The 21,404-nt window shown below is 32.4% G+C and overlaps 2 protein-coding genes across 3 annotated transcripts in view; one reads left to right on the plus strand and one right to left on the minus strand.

The window, feature by feature from the left end:
- LOC143076536 (lysine-specific demethylase 2A-like) overlaps positions 1–21,404 on the plus strand; it is a 66,668-nt gene that overhangs the window by 37,692 nt on the left and 7,572 nt on the right. For both annotated transcript variants that reach the window (XM_076252361.1, XM_076252360.1), the window contains exons 6-15: positions 1,665–1,771; positions 3,083–3,176; positions 4,733–4,886; positions 5,515–5,630; positions 7,159–7,824; positions 11,939–12,022; positions 15,817–16,044; positions 16,445–16,666; positions 17,710–17,832; positions 18,543–18,779. In XM_076252361.1, the coding sequence (XP_076108476.1) occupies positions 1,665–1,771; positions 3,083–3,176; positions 4,733–4,886; positions 5,515–5,630; positions 7,159–7,824; positions 11,939–12,022; positions 15,817–16,044; positions 16,445–16,666; positions 17,710–17,832; positions 18,543–18,779 (2,031 nt within the window). The remainder of the gene's footprint in view (positions 1–1,664; positions 1,772–3,082; positions 3,177–4,732; positions 4,887–5,514; positions 5,631–7,158; positions 7,825–11,938; positions 12,023–15,816; positions 16,045–16,444; positions 16,667–17,709; positions 17,833–18,542; positions 18,780–21,404) is intronic.
- The window catches only part of LOC143076541 (uncharacterized), a 30,764-nt gene that overhangs the window by 2,238 nt on the left and 7,122 nt on the right, over positions 1–21,404 (minus strand). The window lies entirely within an intron of this gene.

The raw sequence follows: 21,404 nt of genomic DNA on the forward strand, positions 1-21,404 counted from the left end.
AACACATTACTCTGCATTTTATACCTAGTCATTAAATAAAATAACTAATAATTTAACCAAATACCTGTTCTCTATCACCATTTCTTCAATGTCAACCAACCAGGAAGTTATTTAGGACATGTCTATACCTGATTCAGCTTATTATTAAATATTTAAATGACATAGAAAATAACTGACCCAAATTATAAAAGTTCAAAATATTTTTTTGTCATAAAGACATTTACAGGATTTAAATTTTCTAATAGAGAAAAATGGTGTATGTTAACTGGGACTATTATACTAACAGATGTTAATAATGTTTCTAAATCATTGGCTGATCCAAGGGGAGGGGGGGGGGGTCTGGGGGTTGGAACTCCCCCCTTTTTTTTATGATCATTGCATTTGAATGGGAACATGTGGTTGAAACCCCCCTTTATTGTGGGTTGGGACCACCCCCTTTTTAAAATGGCTCGATCCGCCCCTGTAAATAGTATTTAATACAGAAGTATTCTTTTTGAAGAATCTGGATATATTTTGTTTCTCATCTTATCTGTAGGTTGACAAAATATTTGCTATTTTGTATTATAGTGTGATTTTGCTATAATTTAAACCTTGTCCATATGTAGAAACAATGTTTTCTATACAATAACAATTGTTTCATTTTAAAAATCATCCTATCAATAAATAATTCAATGAGCCTCACTAATAAAACTTAATAATTTTTTTGTTAAATTACTATATTTGGCTTCCACACAAAGTCTAATGTCTAATCTAATGACTTTACTAATCTTTAAACAAAACCCACCAGTAACCATGGTAACATGTACCTGAAAATAATAGAAACAAAATAATAGAAAACACAATAGTTAACATTGTTGCACTGCCTGCCACAAAAGTCGTTGTATGCGAAACAAAGGGATTAATATCTGGCCTAGAAGGCACAAAACTTTGCTCAGTGCTCGGAGCACAAAAATCATGCTCAAAACATGAAATCCAGCAATTTGATTGGTTGATTTTCGAGTACGAGTACAAAAAACTGACTCAAAAGTTTTATGACCGCAAGCATAAACTATATGTAAATTTATAAAGCTAAATATTTCAAAATGTAGAAGACCTGGATGCGTCATACCTTGTATGCGTATTCTGTATTTTACAAAGTTTCTGTCTTTCATTTGTCTATTGTCCTTGACCTCATTTTCAAGATTCAGTGATTAAGGTTAAAGTTTCATGACTATATAATAAAAAGGTAAACTATAAGTGGTGTTTGATTGATTTTATATTAAAAAATGTGGTCATTGTAAAGGATTTGGCTCCTTCAGGAGCTCATCCAGCCATTTTTAAAAGGGGGTTTCCAACTATATGCCCCCGTTCAGATGCATTACTCGTCAAAAAAGGGGGGTTAAAACACTGGAACCACCCCCACTGGATCCACCACTGATCTGGTTAGATGACACCATTCTGCTTGATGTATGGATCAACTAAAGTTGTTTATAATTTCTTTGTACTGGTAGGTCAGACAAGTGAAGATGACACACAGGCACTTACTTGTCTCAGAAAAAAAATTCTTATATAACTTATATAGGTATATTATTATAGGGGGAATAAATTCTGAGACAAGTGCCTGTGAGATGACACCATACTCTTGATGTATGGATCAACTAAAATTGTTTATTATTTCTTTGTAGGTCAGACAAGTGGATTGGGTGGATACAGTATGGCCAAGACACTACAAAGATTGTCAGACAGAATCCACTAACATAATTGACAAGATGAAATACCCAAAAGTTCAAAAGTAGGTTTAAATTGGAGGTAGTCCAGATAATCATGCCGTCTGCTGTGGGTATTTTTCAATTTTGACTTTTTTTTATCCCACATTCCAGAAAAAAATTAAAATAGCCTTGCCAGACGTCATAATTATTTGGACTAAATTTGAGGCAGCTTTTCTACTACCAAGAATTAAGTGTATGACATTAATTCATCTAGTGTTCTGATGAACAACTAGACCAGCTGCTCTGTGGTGTTGCATTTTACCCTAAATGCAATACAATGTTATTTATAGCGACAAAAAGAGAAGTGGGATTTCCAGCATTACAAAAAATATAATCATTAGAGACCTTATGTTTTGAATTTTCCTCAAAGTTTAGTATATTTTATCATAGATATAAGAAGATGTGGAATGAGTGCCAATGAGACACCTCTCCATCCAAGTCACAGTTTATAAAAGTAAACCATTATAGGTCAAAGTACATGTATAAGTTTGTGATTATGTCAGTTCAAGGGGGGTCCATTAGTGGTAGGCCAATGTTGATTAGTATACAGTTGCATAAGCATTAGCACGTCTTAGTTCCATGTCTAATATTTGGCCCTGCCCTCTAAGTCATGGTCTATTGACTTTGAAACTTTTGCTTAGTTTTTTCATGTATTAGTTTTTGATTAGATTAGTTTAAAATGAAATGCTAATGTTAAGTGAATGATATTTGGTATGCAAATTTTTTTGGCATTTGCAAGTATCATTTCCATGTGGCCACAATCAAAAATATTTTGGTTTGCCCAAACCCTACTCAAGGTTGAGACAGTGGGTAGGTAGGTAGGCATTTTTTTTTTTTTTTTTTTTTTTAAAGAAATTGAAGTATCGGATGTTTATTAGTCTTCATGCCTATCTGATTAAAAAAAAACTTCTTTAAATCAGGACAATAAAAGAATTTGAGTAGAAAGCTTTTTTCTGGGTAGGTAGGGTTTGGGCAAACAAACCTATTCTTTTTTATGGCCTGGGGATCATATAGCTCCAACCCTCATCATTGTTAATTGACTGACACTTTTACATAGTAAATAAGTTTGTGTTTAGGGTTGGTTAAATGAAACAGCTTACGATAAGTCAATGGTTTTTGGTATGCAGTTGTATTGGCATTGACATATCTTTATTTCGATGGAGATTGTGTAGCCATGTACCTTCAGTCATGGTTTATCAACTTTGATTATTCGCAAAACTTACATGTTAGAGTATTGATTGCTATTATAATTTCAACATTTGCAATATTAAAATAACAAGGTGGGACATACGTCTGTGACAACATTTTATATTATATATATTAATATTTTTTAGGTATTGTTTAATGAGTGTGAAGGGATGTTATACAGATTTCCATGTAGATTTTGGTGGTACATCTGTATGGTATCATATACTACACGGGAAAAAAGTAAGTGCTAGATATATAAATCTAAGAAGATGTGGTATGAGTGCCAATGAGACAACTCTCAATCCGAGTCACAATTTGTAAAAGTAAATCAATATAGGTCAATGTACGGTCTTCAACATGGAACCTTGGTTCACACTAAACAGCAAGTTATAAAGGGCCCCAAAACGATGTGTAAAACCATTCAAACAGGAAAACCAACGGTTTAATCTACACAAAAAATGAGAAACACTTATGAACCACATTAACACACAACAACTACTGAACACAGCTATATTAACCCTATTGACACAGCTATATTAACCCTATTGACACAGCTATATTAACCCTCTTGACACAGCTATATTAACCCTATTGACACAGCTATATTAACCCTATTGACACAGCTATATTAACCCTATTGACACAGCTATATTAACCCATTGACACAGCTATATTAACCCTATTGACACAGCTATATTAACCCTATTGACACAGCTATATTAACCTATTGACACAGCTATATTAACCTATATTCCAGACCTTATCTTTACCCTATTGACACAGCTATATTAACCCTATTGACACAGCTATATTAACCCTATTGACACAGCTATATTAACCTATTGACACAGCTATATTAACCTATATTCCAGACCTTATCTTTACCCTATTGACACAGCTATATTAACCTATATTCCAGACCTTATCTTTACCCTATTGACACAGCTATATTAACCTATATTCCAGACCTTATCTTTACCCTATTGACACAGCTATATTAACCTATACTCTATACCTTATCTTTACCCTATTGACACAGCTATATTAACCTATACTCTATACCTTATCTTTACCCTATTGCCACAGCTATATTAACCTATATTCCAGACCTTATCTTTACCCTATTGACACAACTATATTAACCTATATTCCATACCTTATCTTTACCCTATTGACACAGCTATATTAATCTATACTCTATACCTTATCTTTACCCTATTGACACAGCTATATTAACCTATACTCTATACCTTATCTTTACCCTATTGACACAGCTATATTAACCCTATTGACACAGCTATATTAACCTATACTCTATACCTTATCTTTACCCTATTGACACAGCTATATTAACCTATACTCTATACCTTATCTTTACCCTAATTACTAACAGAGTTGCAGTGAAGTAAAGATATGAAATGATGTAATTTTTTTTTTAAATAACCGTATTTAACAAAAAAATCTATTTCTTGTATTAAAGATTTCATATCAAAGTTGCAATGATGAATCTAACTGTTATTGACAAAGAGGAATAACTCTAGTTAAAAACTTTTGTTTAAATTTGTTCCATTGCTTAGTTTAATATAAAATACAATGTAGTTCAAAATGTCAAATGATAGCAATCAAAGGCACTTTGATTTTTATGTGAAGATTTTCATCACAATTTTGAACTTTTGATATGCAACACACATGTACAGAAATGAAATAAAAGAAATAAAATGCAGTTATATCCACATTAAAAAGAAATAAACAGCACATGTACATACAAAGTGGATTTAAATTGTTTCTGTTTTCAGGTATTTTGGTTAATTCCACCAACACCAAAAAACATGGAAATCTACTTAACCTGGGTGTTGTCAGGGAAACAAGGTGACATTTTCTTGGCAGACAAGGTTGAGGGATGTGAAAGAATTACATTGCATGCTGGGTACACTTTCATCATACCATCAGGTAAGTAGTTACCACGGAAACTGAAACTATATGTGTATTTCAGTTAATGGTTTAAGTGGTACACAATTTATTGCAAGTAACACAATAGAGCTTTAGAAAAAGAATATAGATTTTGTAAAAGAAAGAAGGAGTTTGATAATCATTTGTTTAAAGATATTTCTCTTAGAAAATTCACAATGGATTTCTGTTTTGAATAAAAACAGCTGAAAAGAGTTCAGTTTATGTTGATTGAAAAAGACGGCCCGTTATCAAAGAAAGGCATGTACTTGGGCAAGGATTGATTGATTGTTTGCTTAATATTAAATACTGACAATCATAGAAAAGTCTGATTGGTGTCTGTCTTTTGATGACAAACCACTGTGCCATGAGATGCACTACCTAGACCATTTAGATGTTGGGGCCCTTCAAGATGTTGGAACCTTAGTGAATATTAAAAACTTTTAGACACATGCTTCATCTTGTATTTTTTAAAGATTGAAACATACATTAATGTTTTCCTCCCTCATTTGTCAAAAATTCATATTTATAGAAATAAAGATATTTTACTGACGTATTGATAATGGTATGAATGAAATAAATATAAAACTTGAGATCAATATAACCTATAATACTTATTATGTGTTTTTAGGTTGGATTCATGGAGTTTATACACCTGAAGACTCTCTAGTGTTTGGAGGTAATTTTCTTCACAATTACAACATGGAGACCCAGTTAACTGTGTCTGATATTGAGGACAGAACACATGTAAGTAATTTCTAGTGGATTTTGTTGGTATAAGTGAATCACGAAATTAAATGTTCATCGAATGACACATTCCCTATAGGCGTGTATGCAAACTTGTGCAAAACCACTTAATTAAATATCCACCAACTTGCAAGTTTTCCACGAAATTGGTCGCACGAAAATAACTGAATCCACAGTATCACATGTTTAATGAAATTGATATCAAAAGTTTGAATCGGCAAGATTTTTTATGAGTTCAATAGTCAGCATTGATCAACTATTGTACGTGATCTTATGTTTGATATATATATATACTTTTAATTAGCATAACAGTAAACATTTCAGATTATCCTGCAACAATTGCTTAAAAGTTAACTCCCTTTTTAATTCCTTATTACTTTATTTGAAATTACAAATGGCCACCATACCTGCAAACTTTTCAAAATGCCCATGGGGGTTTTGCGTGCAAGATGGCTCTCATAGTCATACTTTTTGAAGTCTATAGCCATTGTAAAATTAATTGTTTTGTTTAAATTGTGGACACAATTGCTCTTTTAAAATTTCCATTTTGGAGCCTCCATGGGGGGAAATCCTCCCACCAATAGTGACAGTTGGCAGGTATGCACCATCTGAGGTCACATTTGACATTTAAACTCTCTAGGAAATGGCAGGGTTTTTTTCAATAGTAGATAAAGTAAATTGAAAACAAATCGTTTCCTCGAAGGTACTTACCAAATGTTGTTACTTTGACTTTAGCATCATTTCTAGAATCACTAAACAAAGTGAAACCAAACTTATTTTCAAAGATCTTTTCTAGAATCACTAAACAAAGTGAAACCAAACTTATTTTCAAAGATCTTTTCTAGAATCACTAAACAAAGTGAAACCAAACTTATTTTCTCAAAGATCTTTTCTAGAATCACTAAACAAAGTGAAACCAAACTTGCTACATATGTTTTATGTTTTGATTTATGTACTTATAAAAAGCTTATTTTAAGGCTATTTTGGCAAAATAAATAAAAGTGATCAATTTAGGCACCTTGCATCCTCTGATTTTGTCATGTTCAGGTCAGGATGATAGATGAAAACAATTATTGTGAATAATGGTTACACACTAAATGGGGGTCTCATTGGGGAGTTCCTATCCCAGATCCCGCTCACTGTTTTGTCAGATTCCCGTATCCCGCTTACACTATGTACGTAAGCAATTCTCATATTTTTGTCATTTCCCAGGTCCCACTAGACCTCATTTCCCGTTTTCACGACACAATAATTTGACTTTCACGAGTCACGCTTACAAAAAATCGGCAATTCCGAGACCCACCTAAATGTGTGGATTGATTTCTTATTATTTAAATATAAGGAAAATAATACCTTCATCATTTTAAATCGCAGTCATTTGTATATCCTGACATGATTCAAACGCCAAAAATAAGAACACCTGAATTTGTTGTAACAAATCAAATTGATACTTTTATACCATGTACTTAAACAAGTTTGGCAACCATACCTGTGATTCTGATTATGACAGATTTATTTCTATTTACAGGTGCCTCATAAATTTCGGTATCCATTTTATGCCGAAATAGCATGGTATGTTTTGGCTCAATACTTGTGCTGTCTGACAGGGAAGCAGTGCATTGAACTTCCATCTGAGAATCAGGAGGATGAAAAACCAGATTGTCAAGATGATTCAAGACCCTCATCAAGATGTTCACAAGAAAATGGACAAATGGAATCAAAAAATTCACCTGAAATTGGAACATCAAATATTTCAAAAAGTATCAAAATAGAACTCACTAGAATAGACCACCAAAGTGTGAAAAAATCTCCTTCCGCTGATGATGAAAAATCGGCAATAAAGTTGAAACAATCACCTCGGAAATCTACATCTGATAGTTGTAGTTCTGCAGACACTGAAATATACGAGAGACCAGATGATATTGCTGGTCACCATGGTGATATTGATTTTTCAAATGTATCAAAAGAAATAACTTCCAAAGCAAGCAAATTGAAAATGAATGAGGATTCAAATAGTTCGGCAGGATCAATCGAAATCAGACGAATGAAAAGAGAACGTAAGAATGTTCATTTAACGAAGTGGGAGATAAAAGGATTGAAAAAAATGATTGAATGGTTGGAAGACTTACCTCCATCTAAGAAAGGTATCCCTAAAGACCTGATTGATCCTGAGGGTGTACTCAGAGAGGCAAAGGTAAGTTACTAAGAAACAGAATATCAAGATACAGTGAAACCTACTATAAAGGGGGTCTCATTGTGGGGTTTTGATCCAGGATCCCGCTTACTGTAAACCGGGAAATTTTCGCGCCGTCTTTATTTCGCGATTTACTTACACGATCCAAATTCACGCCGTTTTGAATTTGCGATTTCCCAGTGGTCTAGATAAATATTTTCACAAATTATTTGGAAAGTGAACAGCTTTACATATATCTTAAATCAAATGATAAAATCAATCAGAAATATTTTGTTTTCGGTTCATTAATGTTAAAGTAGATTGAAAGTTTGGCATGTTTCAATGCTCGTAAAAACACATACACAACAATAGAAAAGTAAACCTAATTAGGAATGAATTAAAATAACCAGCTGTCAGGATAAATACTAATTAGTCGATCTTTTGATCTGATCAATCTTTGTAGTAGATTCAACGATGTGATATTTTATTACTGATTGACAGATGTCATTAACATAATGGTAATGAGTGTTTGTTTACATAACAATATCCGTAATGTTCGCTTCAGTGAAATAACTGATTTGAGTTAAAGACATGACTTTTAACATTGCTTTTCATTAAGAGATACTGTTATAATTCAAATTATATATCTGTCGTCTTTGAAATCAGTGTTATACAGTATTCCTATATATATTCTATTCATATACGTGGATATAAGAAGATGTGGTATGTGTGCCAATGAGGCAACTCTCCATCCAAGTCACAATTTGTAAAAGAAAATGTAATTAAAAGAGTTTTTCCTTGATATTTTCGAGGTCGTTTTATTTTCACGTTTCACTTCTTACCGCGAAAATAGCAAAAATGAAACTACCGCAAAAATTTCCCTGTTTACAGTACTGTTTTGTCAGATTATCGTATCCCGCTTACACTATGTACGTAAGCAATTCTCAATTTTTTGTAATTTCCTGTGTCCCTATAGACTTCATTTCCCGTTTTCATAGCACAATAGTTTGACTTTCACATGTCACACTTACAAAAAATCAGCAATTCTGCGTCACACTTAGACTTCAATGAGACCCACTATAAAAGTCACTTCTTTTGCATACAGTAAAACCTGCAATAAAGGTATTTACTATAACATGTAGCCCTATTTTGTCATGTCAATTTCTTCTTTTCCCACTATAGAAAAATGTTTGAATTACAAACCTCAATTCAAAGTTTACATTTGATAATGTCAGTTTTCTCTGTGTCTGAAGATGATCTTTTTATGCAGGTTTACTGAAGTAACGTCAATTCCAGAAAATCCATTACCCTGATATTGTCCTGGCTAGTTAAAAACTTGACCAAAAGACGACTGATTTGTTTTGTGTTTATTTCAATAAGACCAATATAGGATTTAAACTATATTGAATTAAATATAAATAAAATAAAATTAAGTATAACATATAAATTTTCTTTACAAGTGACTTTTTAAGTTATCAGATTGCTGTTTCATTATTTATTGTTATATATTCATTATAAAATTCTAATGCATTAAATTAACTGTTGTTCTTTTGATAAAGATTATATTTTCAAAAAGGGAGATAATTTTGCAGGTTTTTCAGAAAAGAAATTGTATTTTTAGCTCACCTGTCCCGAAGGGACAAGTGAGCTTATGCCATCACTTGGCGTCTGTCGTCGTAAACTATTTCAAGAATCTTCTCCTCTGAAACTACTGGGCCAAATACTTTCAAACTTTAACTGAATGTTCCTTAGGGTATCTTATTTATAAATTGTATCCGAAGTTTTGATCTATCAACAAACATGGTCGCCATTGCTAAAAATAGAACATAGGGGTCAAATGCAGTTTTTGGCTTATAACTCAAAAACCAAAGCATTTAGAGCAAATCTGACAGGGATTATATTGTTTATCAGGTCAAGATCTATCTGCCCTGAAATTTTCAGATGAATCAGACAACCTGTTGTTGGGTTGCTGCCCCTGAATTGGTAATTTTAAGGAAATTTTGCTGTTTTTGGTTATTATCTTGAATATTATTATAGATAGAGATAAACTGTTACCAGGAATAATGTTCAACAAAGTAAGATTTACAAATAAGTCAACATGACGGAAATGGTCAGTTGACCCCCTTAGGAGTTATTGCCCTTTATAGTCAATTTTTAACCATTTTTCGTAAATCTTAGTAATCTTTTACAAAAATCTTCTCCTCTGAAACTACTGGGCCAAATACTTCCAAACTTTAATTGAATGTTCCTTAGGATATCTAGTTTGTAAATTGTATCTGAAGTTATGATCTATCAACAAACATGGTGGCCATTGCTAAAAATAGAACATAGGGGTCAAATGCAGTTTTTGGCTTATAACTCAAAAACCAAAGCATTTAGAGCAAATCTGACGTTGGGTAATATTGTTTATCAGGTCAAGATCTATCTGCCCTGAAATTTTCAGATGAATCAGACAACCTGTTGTTGGGTTGCTGCCCCTGAATTGGTAATTTCAAGGAAATTTTGCTGTTTTTGGTTATTATCTTGAATATTATTATAGATAGAGATAAACTGTAAACAGGAATAATGTTCAGCAAAGTAAGATTTACAAATAAGTCAACATGACGGAAATGGTCAGTTGACCCCTTTAGGAGTTATTGCCCTTTATAGTCAATTTTTAACCATTTTTCGTAAATCTTAGTAATCTTTTACAAAAATCTTCTCCTCTGAAACTATTGGGCCAAATACTTCCAAACTTTAACTGAATGTTCCTTAGGGTATCTAGTTTGTAAATTGTATCCGAAGTTGTGATCTATCAACAAACATGGTCGCCATTGCTAAAAATAGAACATAGGGGTCAAATGCAGTTTTTGGCTTATAACTCAAAAACCAAAGCATTTAGAGCAAATCTGACATGGGATAATATTGTATATCAGGTCAAGATCTATCTGCCCTGAAATTTTCAGATGAATCAGACAACCTGTTGTTGGGTTACTGCCCCTGAATTTGTAATTTTAAAGAAATTTTGCTGTTTTTGGTTATTATCTTGAATATTATTATAGATAGAGATAAACTGTAAACAGCAATAATGTTCAGCAAAGTAAGATCTTCAATTAAGTCAACATGACGGAAATGGTCAGTTGACCCCTTTAGGAGTTATTGCCCTTTATAGTCAATTTTTAACCATTTTTCGTAAATCTTAGTAATCTTTTACAAAAATCTTCTCCTCTGAAACTACTTGGCCAAATACTTCCAAACTTTAACTGAATGTTCCTTAGGGTATCTTGTTTGTAAATTGTATCCGAAGTTATGATCTATCAACAAACATGGTCGCCATTGCTAAAAATAGAACATAGGGGTCAAATGCAGTTTTTGGCTTATAACTCAAAAACCAAAGCATTTAGAGCAAATCTGACGTTGGGTAATATTGTTTATCAGGTCAAGATCTATCTGCCCTGATATTTTCAGATGAATCAGACAACCTGTTGTTGGGTTGCTGCCCCTGAATTGATAATTTTAAGGAAATTTTGCTGTTTTTGTTAATTATCTTGAATATAATTATAGATAGAAATAAACTGTAAATAGCAATAATGTTCAGCAAAGTAAGATCTTCAATTAAGTCAAATTGACCAAAATTGTCAATTGACCACTTAAGGAGTTATTGCCCTTTAAAGACTTTTTTCACAATTTGTTCATCATGTTGACTTACTTTAAAAAATCTTCTCCTTTGAAACTGCTGTATCAATTTCAGCCAAACTTAAGCTAAATGAGTTTCAGAGTATCTAGTATAAATTTTATATTTTATTTCCTTGTATGTCAAGAAACATAGCTCCTATGGCTAAAATAGAACATAGGAGAAAATGATTATTTTTTTTGGCTCTTGAAGAAAATAGGACGATCCAAAAAACATTTAAATAAATTGAAAAGCCAAAATAATCATTGATGAGAGATTTAACCAAAAGAATTAAGGTGAGCGATTCAGGCTCTTGAGAGCCTCTTGTTTCAAATAAAGGTAGTTAATGAAAGCTTGTCATCTTGATTATTTTTGACAAAGAGGAGAACAAATTTTAAACATTTTCTTGTTAAACTTAAAAGTTTTTGAAGCTTTTAAACTATCCAAGTTAATTAGGGCTGTAATGTTTTTGTGTTGTTGCAGCAATTGGTAATAGACCATCTTCAGGACAATGCACAGCTTGCAATCACAGGAGAGGCAATTACTTATTGGCCACCATCAAAAAAGGTGAGAGTATATATGATGGAATTTACATAAGATCTTAAGTGGTTAATTAAAAATTCTTCTTGAACATTTAATGCCTCCGTCTTGGCCCTTGTCCGTCTGTATGTCCGTCCATACTTACGTCCCAAAATTGGTTTCTGTTCTCTAACTTGAGTTTGCCTCAACCAAATGTTTTGAAACTTATACACAATGCTTATTACCACAATATATAGATCAATTTTGATGTTTTGTGGTGTCACTTTTAATATTCTTGAGTTGTGCCCCTTTACACATGTTACAAATGAAAAATTGTTTGATTTTTCATTAAGGTTCTCTTACTAAAGTTTACCTCAACTAAATGTTTTGAAACGTATACACAATGCTCATTTCAACAAAACTCAGATCAAGAACAAATTTGAATAGCGTCACTTTTACAGTTCTCGAGTTATATTCCTTTAACATTATATGCCAAAAAGGGGGGGGGGGAGGGCATCATCTGTCCCATGTATATTCCTCATTTATTTGGCATCAGACAATCATATAGGAATATGGATTTTAAAGAAATGTGAAATTTTATAAAATCTTACTAAAATGATTTAAGGTGGTACCTAACACTACAGGGAGATAACTCTGTAAAGTCAGCTTAACATTTTAATTACGTTGTGTTGTAAAGGGAATATTAAGCTTCTCAATGATCAAAATTGGAGTTTGTCAAACTGCTATATAACCAGTGTAATTTTTCTGACAAAACGGTTGGTTCAAATTTATAAAATATTTATATTTTTTTGTTGAAGGGTTAAAGTAAATACTTTGACAAAATTTTATGAAAATTAAACAAGCCAAATTAATTTTAGTGAAAGTGTTGGGTACCACCTTAAATAAAACCCCTAAAAATTTCATGAAAGTTTTACTTCTGATGTTTTTATACGAACGCAAAAATTTAAATTTTTTGGTCGTATCTTGCTATCACGTTGGCGTCGTCGTCCTGCGTCGTCGTCGTCCGAATACTTTTAGTTTTCGCACTCTAACTTAAGTAAAAGTGAATAGAAATCAATGAAATTTTAACACAAGGTTTATGACCACAAACGGAAGGTTGGGATTGATTTTGGGAGTTTTGGTCCCAACATTTTAGGAATTAGGGGCCAAAAAAGGCCCAAATAAGCATTTTCTTGGTTTTCGCACTATAACTTTAGTTTAAGTGAATAGAAATCTATGAAATTTTGACACAAGGTTTATGACCACAAAAGGACGGTTGGGATTGATTTTGGGAGTTTTGGTTCCAACAGTTTAGGAATTAAGGGCCAAAAAAGGGCCCAAATAAGCATTATTCTTGGTTTTAGCACAATAACTTTAGTATAAGTAAATAGAAATCAATGAAATTTAAACACAAGGTTTATGACCACAAAAGGAAGGTTGAAATTGATTTTTGGAGTTTTGGTCCTAACAGTTTATGAATTAGGGGCCAAAAAGGGGCCCAAATAAGCATTATTCTTGGTTTTTGCACCATAACTTTAGTATAAGTAAATAGAAATCTATGAAATTTAAACACAAGGTTTATGACCATAAAAGGAAGGTTGGGATTGATTTTGGGAGTTTTGGTCCCAACAGTTTAGGAATAAGGGGCCCAAAGGGTCAAAAATTGAATAATTAGGGTTCTTTGATATGCCGAATCTAAATATGTATGTAGATTCTTAATTTTTGGTCCCATTTTCAAATTGGTCTACATTAAGGTCCAAAGGGTCCAAAATTAAACTTAGTTTGATTTTAACAAAAATTGAATCCTTGGGGTTCTTTGATATGCTGAATTTAAAAATGTACTTAGATTTTTAATTATTGGCCTAGTTTTCAAGTTGGTCCAAATGGGGGTCCAAAATTAAACTTTGTTTGATTTCATCAAAAATTGAATAAATGGGTTCTTTGATATGCCAAATCTAACTGTGTATGTAGATTCTTAATTTTTGGTCCAGTTTTCAAATTGGTCTACATTAAGGTCGAAAGGGTCCAAAATTAAACTAAGTTTGATTTTAACAAAAATTAAATTCTTGGGCTTATTTGATATGCTTTATCTAAACATGTACTTTGATTTTTGATTATGGGCCCAGTTTTCAAGTTGGTCCAAATCAGGATTCCATATCAAGTATTGTGCAATAGCAAGAAATTTTCAATTGCACAGTATTGCACAATAGCAATAAATATCTAATTGCACAATATTGTGCAATAGCAATTACTTTTCAATTGGAGTTATCTTTCTTTGTATAGAATAGTAGTTGATAATATATGTTGGAAATTTGCCAGACATGACTATGATGTCATTTTCTATTTTTATTTCTATTTTTATTTGCCAATAACTTTATGTAAATAACTTCATTGGAAATTTGCCAATATAAAATGTTTCTGATGAAGCTTTTTTTCCTTATCTTATCTAAAATGTTTTTAGATAAGGTATGTTGGACATTTGCCAGACATGACTATGATGTCATTTTCTATTTTTATTTGCCAATAACTTTATGTAAATAACTTCATTGGAAATTTGCCAATATAGAATGTTGCTGATGAAGTTTATTTTATTGTTTTATACAATAAACAATGTATATTCACTTTTACTACCAACCAATCTTTACCATTCAGTGATAACAAGCACTTTACTTTACATTTTAATATTTTATGATGTATTTAAAAGAGTAGTTATTGTTGCAAACTCCATTAGAAATTTGAATTGATATCAGTTTTGGAAAAAGGGTAACGAGGATGTGAAAAAAAAGGGGGGGTTAAATTTTTCTCATTCAGATTTCATAAATAAAAAGAAATTTCTTCAAACATTTTTTTGAGAGGAATAATATTCAACAGCATAGTGAATTGCTTAAAGGCAAAAAAAATTTTTAAGTTCATTAGACCACATTCATTCTGTGTCAGAAACCTATGCTGTGTCAACTATTTAATTTTAGATTTAAATAAGTTTGAAGAAAAAATCTTTAATTGATTTGTAAAATCTTGACATTTGTTTTGTGAAAAAAAAAAACCCATGTAATGTCAAAAATTTGATCACAATCCAAATTCAGAGCTGTATCATGCTTGAATGTTTTGTCCATACTTGCCCCAACTGTTCAGGGTTCGACCTCTGCGGTCGTATAAAGCTGCGCCCTGCGGAGCACCTGGTTGTGAAATGTGTTGGTAGATAAATTTACACTGTTATGTTAAATAAATAGTTGCAGGGTTTTTGGTCATAAAACTTTACACTTGTGAAAATCTGCAATATTGTATAAGTGATCATTTTGACTATTTATGAAATATTTGCCACTGGACTTTAAGCTAACAACAAGAAATCAGTTATCTGAGTGATTCTAGTCCTTGGTGGTCCTGACTATAACATTTATAATAACAAAATCGTGCATTTTAGTCAAAAATGAATAAATCTCAAACAATAAATGCATGCAATAATTTCTGAATTTACTGTAGTTAGTTATTTCTGAAGGAAATATCATTACATTTCTTATCAATTTTCCAGAATTCAAAACTATTCCCAAATGACTATTCCAGGTTCAAAATATTCCTTACTTTATTTGAAAATAGAGATCAGATGACAGTTCACCAATGAAATCAATCAAAAGCACCCCTGACAGGAAAAAAAACCATTTATTTTGTATCACCAATACTCAAAACTACACTTTAATTTGCAATACCAAACCCCATGAAAAAGGGTATCCTTAGAAGGGTAAGGGTTTCTAACTTTATATGCAACAATTAATATATTATAATGATATTTAATTAAAATAAAATATAAGATTACAGTATTAATTTATCTGTATTTTCTGCTACAGGTTATCAAACCAAAAAAGCAGTATACCTCCACTGGACAGAAAGCACCCAAGGCTGCAAAGGGAAAATTACAAAAGTCGGAGGTTGTGCGTCGTCGGAGAACAAGATGTAAGAAATGTGAACCATGCACACGGTCAGATTGTGGGGAATGTAATTTCTGTAAAGATATGAAGAAGTTTGGTGGATCAGGCAGAATGAAGCAATGTTGTAAAAGCAAGCAGTGTCTTTCTGTAAGTATAGCGAAAGCTGAGCAAATGTATTTAAGTTTAGTGGAAAACTGTTTAAACGAAACTATAAACATTTTTACATTTTCTTTAAGATAGACAGCAAATGCCTTTTAAAGTGCTATAACACTTTGATTAAATTGTAAACTGGAAACAATAAATGGCAGCAGTGATTCATCCAATCAAGTTAAAATGGCCTAAATTGTATGTAGTTCAAATATGATTTCAAGGACCAAATCTGACTGATATTTCATTTTTTAGTATTCTTATTTCGTGATTCCTTTCATTCACAAAATTAGGAAAAAGTAAAGTCATTACCCAAATTTCCCGCTATATATTAATTTGTCTATTTGCTTTGGTCCTGCTAAAAAAAGGCCTCTTCAGCTATTACTTTTACATGTTACAGCCTGTATTACCACACAATGCCACCTGTTTGATTTGTAATAAAGCCGACCAACCAGAACCAAACCAGTTAATGGAGTGCAGTTTGTGTTGGGAGATTATCCACGTTCCTTGTTTACATCAGAAGTACGAGAACTTAAACAGCGAGGGTGTTATTAACGAAGATATCCGACAACAATGGGAATGTCCCAAGTGTTTACATGATACTTCAAAGGGACCATTACAGGTAGAGATTTGTGTACTTTTAATGTGTAACCACACAAATATGTACTTGCACACATACATTCTACCACAATAGAATTGTTTGAATATGTTTACAGGATTCTTAAAGGGATCATTAAATGAAATCATGTACAAAAAAATCAGTGTTAGATTCTAAGGGAAATGTATACAACAATGTCAATTGTAATGTCATAAATAGTTGTCGCAGTTAGAAATGGTCACTCTTGTATATGAAATGGCTTTACAACTTCTATAATACTAATGATAGGTGAACAGAATTTTATTACTGATATTGTATAGTAAGCTATCAAAGACCCTGAAATGACATTTGTTACACAATTCAAAACAAGAAAAGAAAAACAAATATGATATACTGCAACAAATGACAACCACTGAATTAGAGGCTCCTGACTTGGAACAGGCACATACAGAATGTTGCGAGGTTAATCACGTTTGCTGGGACAAAACCCTCCCGCTAACCTGGGACAGTTGTGTAACAGTACAATATCAGAACAAACATTAGAATCACTTGAAAAGGGCCAAACTCATCAGATCAATACAAATCACACACAAAAACCAACACCTCAGTAAAACAAAAAAGGACGTTAAGGACAGATCTGAGAGTCTTGGCATTTGTTGTAGAAATTTGTTAACTTGAGTAATATAAGTGGAAAATACTCTTGTTGACTTTCTACAAAATAAAATACAATGTTATTATTTAAAGCTGTAATGAAATAAAACTGTACTATAAAAGTACTTTACAGAATCACTGAAAAGATACTTTGAAGTTTACAACCTCAACTCTGATGGATCAACTGAAACTTTTTCATCACACTTTTCTCATAAAGATGTCATATTTGGTCATCAGCTCAAAAGTCATGTGTGTGAACTTTTGTTCGACATCTATTTGTCTGACACTTTGAACTACAAGTAGGGATATGCTTAGCACAACAACACATGCAATCTTGTTCACCGGTAAATTTTTATCAACCAATTTTAAAAATTTCAATAGAATACCTAATTTAAATTATGTAATGTCTGTTGTAGCTTAGGGTTAAAACTGAAGTAAAAAATGAGGATCCAATAGCAGTACCAGCAGTATCGATACCTGATGTCAAAAATATACCAAAGGAAACTGAAGGAAAACGGGTTACAGTCAAAGAACAGATGGTAAAATAGGACTTAAAATCATATTGATTATTCTGGTTCAATTATTTTGAATCAATGGTGCTGATAGAATGTTGATCATTGTACAATTCTCCTTCTAACTGTCTTGGGTGTATCTAAGGGAATTGTCATTTTAAATTCCTAAATTTTGACATGTAATTTCTCCAAGATAAGCAAAAATTACATTTTGCAGCTAGAAATCAACTTGCTTGTAAATTTTATTACATTTTGAGGTGTGCGTGAAGCTAGGAAATGTCCAGTGTTTACCTATCATACGCACAACATACTTATGAAATCAACTAGCTGTGCTGTCAAAGAAAACATTTCTCCGAATTTTCATTTAATGAAAATAATACGCCAAAATAATGGGTAGAACTGTAGATTTGTTTATTTTATATTAGAAAATAGATGACTGTATGGTATTTGAAGCTATAGAGACATCCATTAGTAGTTTTACTGTCACAAATATCCATTTACCTGTTACCCCTACAGGTCACCAGGTAAACTTAATTTTTGACAGTAAAACTACCGATTGAGTCTGCAATTCTTCAGGGCTCTCCTTTTCTGGGGAAAATTTGGTTGATTATAAATGGAATCACTGAAGCAGGACCAGAGCTGGTCCCCTCTTTGGCAGTCAGTAGGTCCTCCACTCATAAAAATTTCTGGATCTACCACTGGTATTTATTTTTAATTTATTTTAAATTTGTTTCCAGCACTCTCCAATATCCTATGCCAGTGAAACAGATTTAGACGAAGTGGCTTTAGAAATGGAATGTTATGATGATGCAGCTGTATCACCGCAAAAAGTAACAACAGACAACCAGGAACCAATCAAAGGGAAGAAAGATGGTCTGAAAAAGAAGTTGACAGCAAAAAGGAAAATAACTGATGGAATCAAAGAGAAAAAGTCATCACCGGCAATGTCTAAACAGAGATCTCCTCTTAAAATGGTAAATAATTGTTGAAAATTATTTAATTTGTTTTAACAATGGATTAAAATGAAGCAAAATAATTGAAAAATTTAAGGCCAGCTGAAGGACGCCTCTGGGTGCGAGAATTTCTCGTTGTATTGAAGACCTGTTGGTGACCTTCTGCTGTTGTCTGCTCTATGGTCGGGTTGTTGTCTCTTTGGCACATTCCCCATTTCCATTCTTAATTTTATTACAATCCTATAAGACTTTAACTCCACTTTCATGATGTTGTGACAAAATTAGTCTATCAGTTTGTATAGGTATATCATAGTCATTTCCATGCTGAAGGAACTGTTATTATTTTGAATTGCTATAAAAATGTCAATACTAAGCTTTCATATAGTTTTGATACGACCGCAAAAATTTAAATTTTTCGTCGTATATTGCTATCACGTTGGCGTCGTCGTCCTGCGTCGTCGTCCTGCGTCGTCGTCGTCGTCGTCGTCCGAATACTTTTAGTTTTCGCACTCTAACTTTAGTAAAAGTGAATAGAAATCTATGAAATTTTAACACAAGAATTATAACCACAAAAGGAAGGTTGGGATTGATTTTAGGAGTATTGGTCCCAAAATTTTAGGAATTAGGGGCCAAAAAGGGCCCAAATGAGCATTTTCTTGGTTTTCGCACTATAACTTTAGTTGAAGTAAATAGAAATCTATGAAATTTTTACACAAGGTTTATGACCACAAAAGGAAGGTTTGGATTGATTTTGGGAGTTTTAGTTCAAACACTTTAGGAATTAGGGGCCAAAAAAGGGCCCAAATAAGCATTATTCTTGGTTTTCGCACCATAACTTTAGTATAAGTAAATAGAAATCTTTGAAATTTAAACACAAGGTTTATGACCATAAAAGGAAGGTTGGGTTTGATTTTGGGAGTTTTGGTCCCAACAGGTTTTTAGGAATAAGGGGCCCAAAGGGTCCAAAATTGAACTTTGTTTGATTTCATCAAAAATTGAATAATTGGGGTTCTTTGATATGCTGGATCTAACTGTGTATGTAGATTCTTAATTTTTGGTCCTGTTTTCCAATTGGTCTACATTAAGGTCCAAAGGGTCCAAAATTAAACTTAGTTTGATTTTAACAAAAATTTAATCCATGGGGTTTTTTGATATGCTGAATCTAAAAATGTACTTAGATTTTTGATTATTGGCCCAGTTTTCAAGTTGGTCCAAATCGGGGTCCAAAATTAAACTTTGTTTGATTTCATCAAAAATTGAATAAATGGGTTCTTTGATATGCCAAATCTAACTGTGTATGTAGATTCTTTATTTTTAGTCCCGTTTTCAAATTGGTCTACATTAAAGTCCAAAGGGTCCAAAATTAAACTAAGTTTGATTTTAATAAAAATTGAATTCTTTGACTTTTTTGATATGCTGAATTTAATCATGTACTTAGATTTTTGATTATGAGCCCAGTTTTCAAGCTGGTTCAAATCAGGATCCAAAATTATTATATTAAGTATTGTGCAATAGCAAGAAATTTTCAATTGCACAGTATTCAGCAATAACAAGAAATCTTCAATTTGCACAGTATTGTGCAATAGCAAGAAATTTTCAATTGCACAGTATTGCGCAATAGCAAGAAATCTTCAATTGCACAGTATTGTGCAATAGCAAATATTTTCATTGCAGAGTATTGCGCAATAGCAAGAAATATCTAATTGCACAATATTGTGCAATAGCAAGAAATATCTAATTGCACAATATTGTGCAATAGCAAGAAATTTTCAATTGATTGGAGTTATTTTTCTTTGTCCATAATAGAAGTTGAATCAACTTAAATCATTGTTTTATACAATACACAATGTATATTCACTTTTACTACCAACTGATAAATTAAAACAATCTTTACCATTCAGTGATAACAAGCACTTTTTGTTACATTTTAATATTTTATGATGTATTTAAATGAGTAGTTATTGTTGCAAACTCCATTAGAAATTTGAATTAAGATCAGTTTTGAAAAAAGGGAAAGGGGGATGTGAAAAAAAAATGGTGGTGGTGGGGGGGGGGTTTAAATTTTTCTCATTTCAGATTTCATAAATAAACAGAAAATTTCTTCAAACATTTTTTTGAGACGATTAATATTCAACAGCAAAGTGATTGCTCAAAGACAAAAAAATTATTTTAAGTTCATTAGACCACATTCATTCTGTGTCCAAAACCTATGCTGTGTCAACTATTTAATCACAATCCCAATTAAGAGCTGAATCCAGCTTGAATGTTGTGTCCATACTTGCCCCAACCGTTCAGGGTTCAACCTCTGCGGTCGTATAAAGCTGCGCCCTGCAGAGCATCTGGTTCTTTCTAAAAGTATTCTATATTCATAAGAATTTGCTCTTTATAGTCAATTTTTGACATTTTTCACCATAAAGTTTTGTAAATTTTTTACAAAATATTTTCCACTGTAATTACTGGGCCATGTTCATTATAGATAAAGATAATGTTCAGTAAAGTAAGATCTACAAACACATCACCATCAACAAAGCACAATTTTGTCATGAATTTATCTGTGTCCATTGTTTAATATGCACATAGACCAAGGTGAGCAACACAGGCTCTTGAGAGCCTCTAGTTACAACTTTCTCCAATATAAATCATCGT

Source organism: Mytilus galloprovincialis, chromosome 5 (assembly GCF_965363235.1).
Source record: "Mytilus galloprovincialis chromosome 5, xbMytGall1.hap1.1, whole genome shotgun sequence".
NCBI lineage: Eukaryota > Metazoa > Mollusca > Bivalvia > Mytilida > Mytilidae > Mytilus > Mytilus galloprovincialis.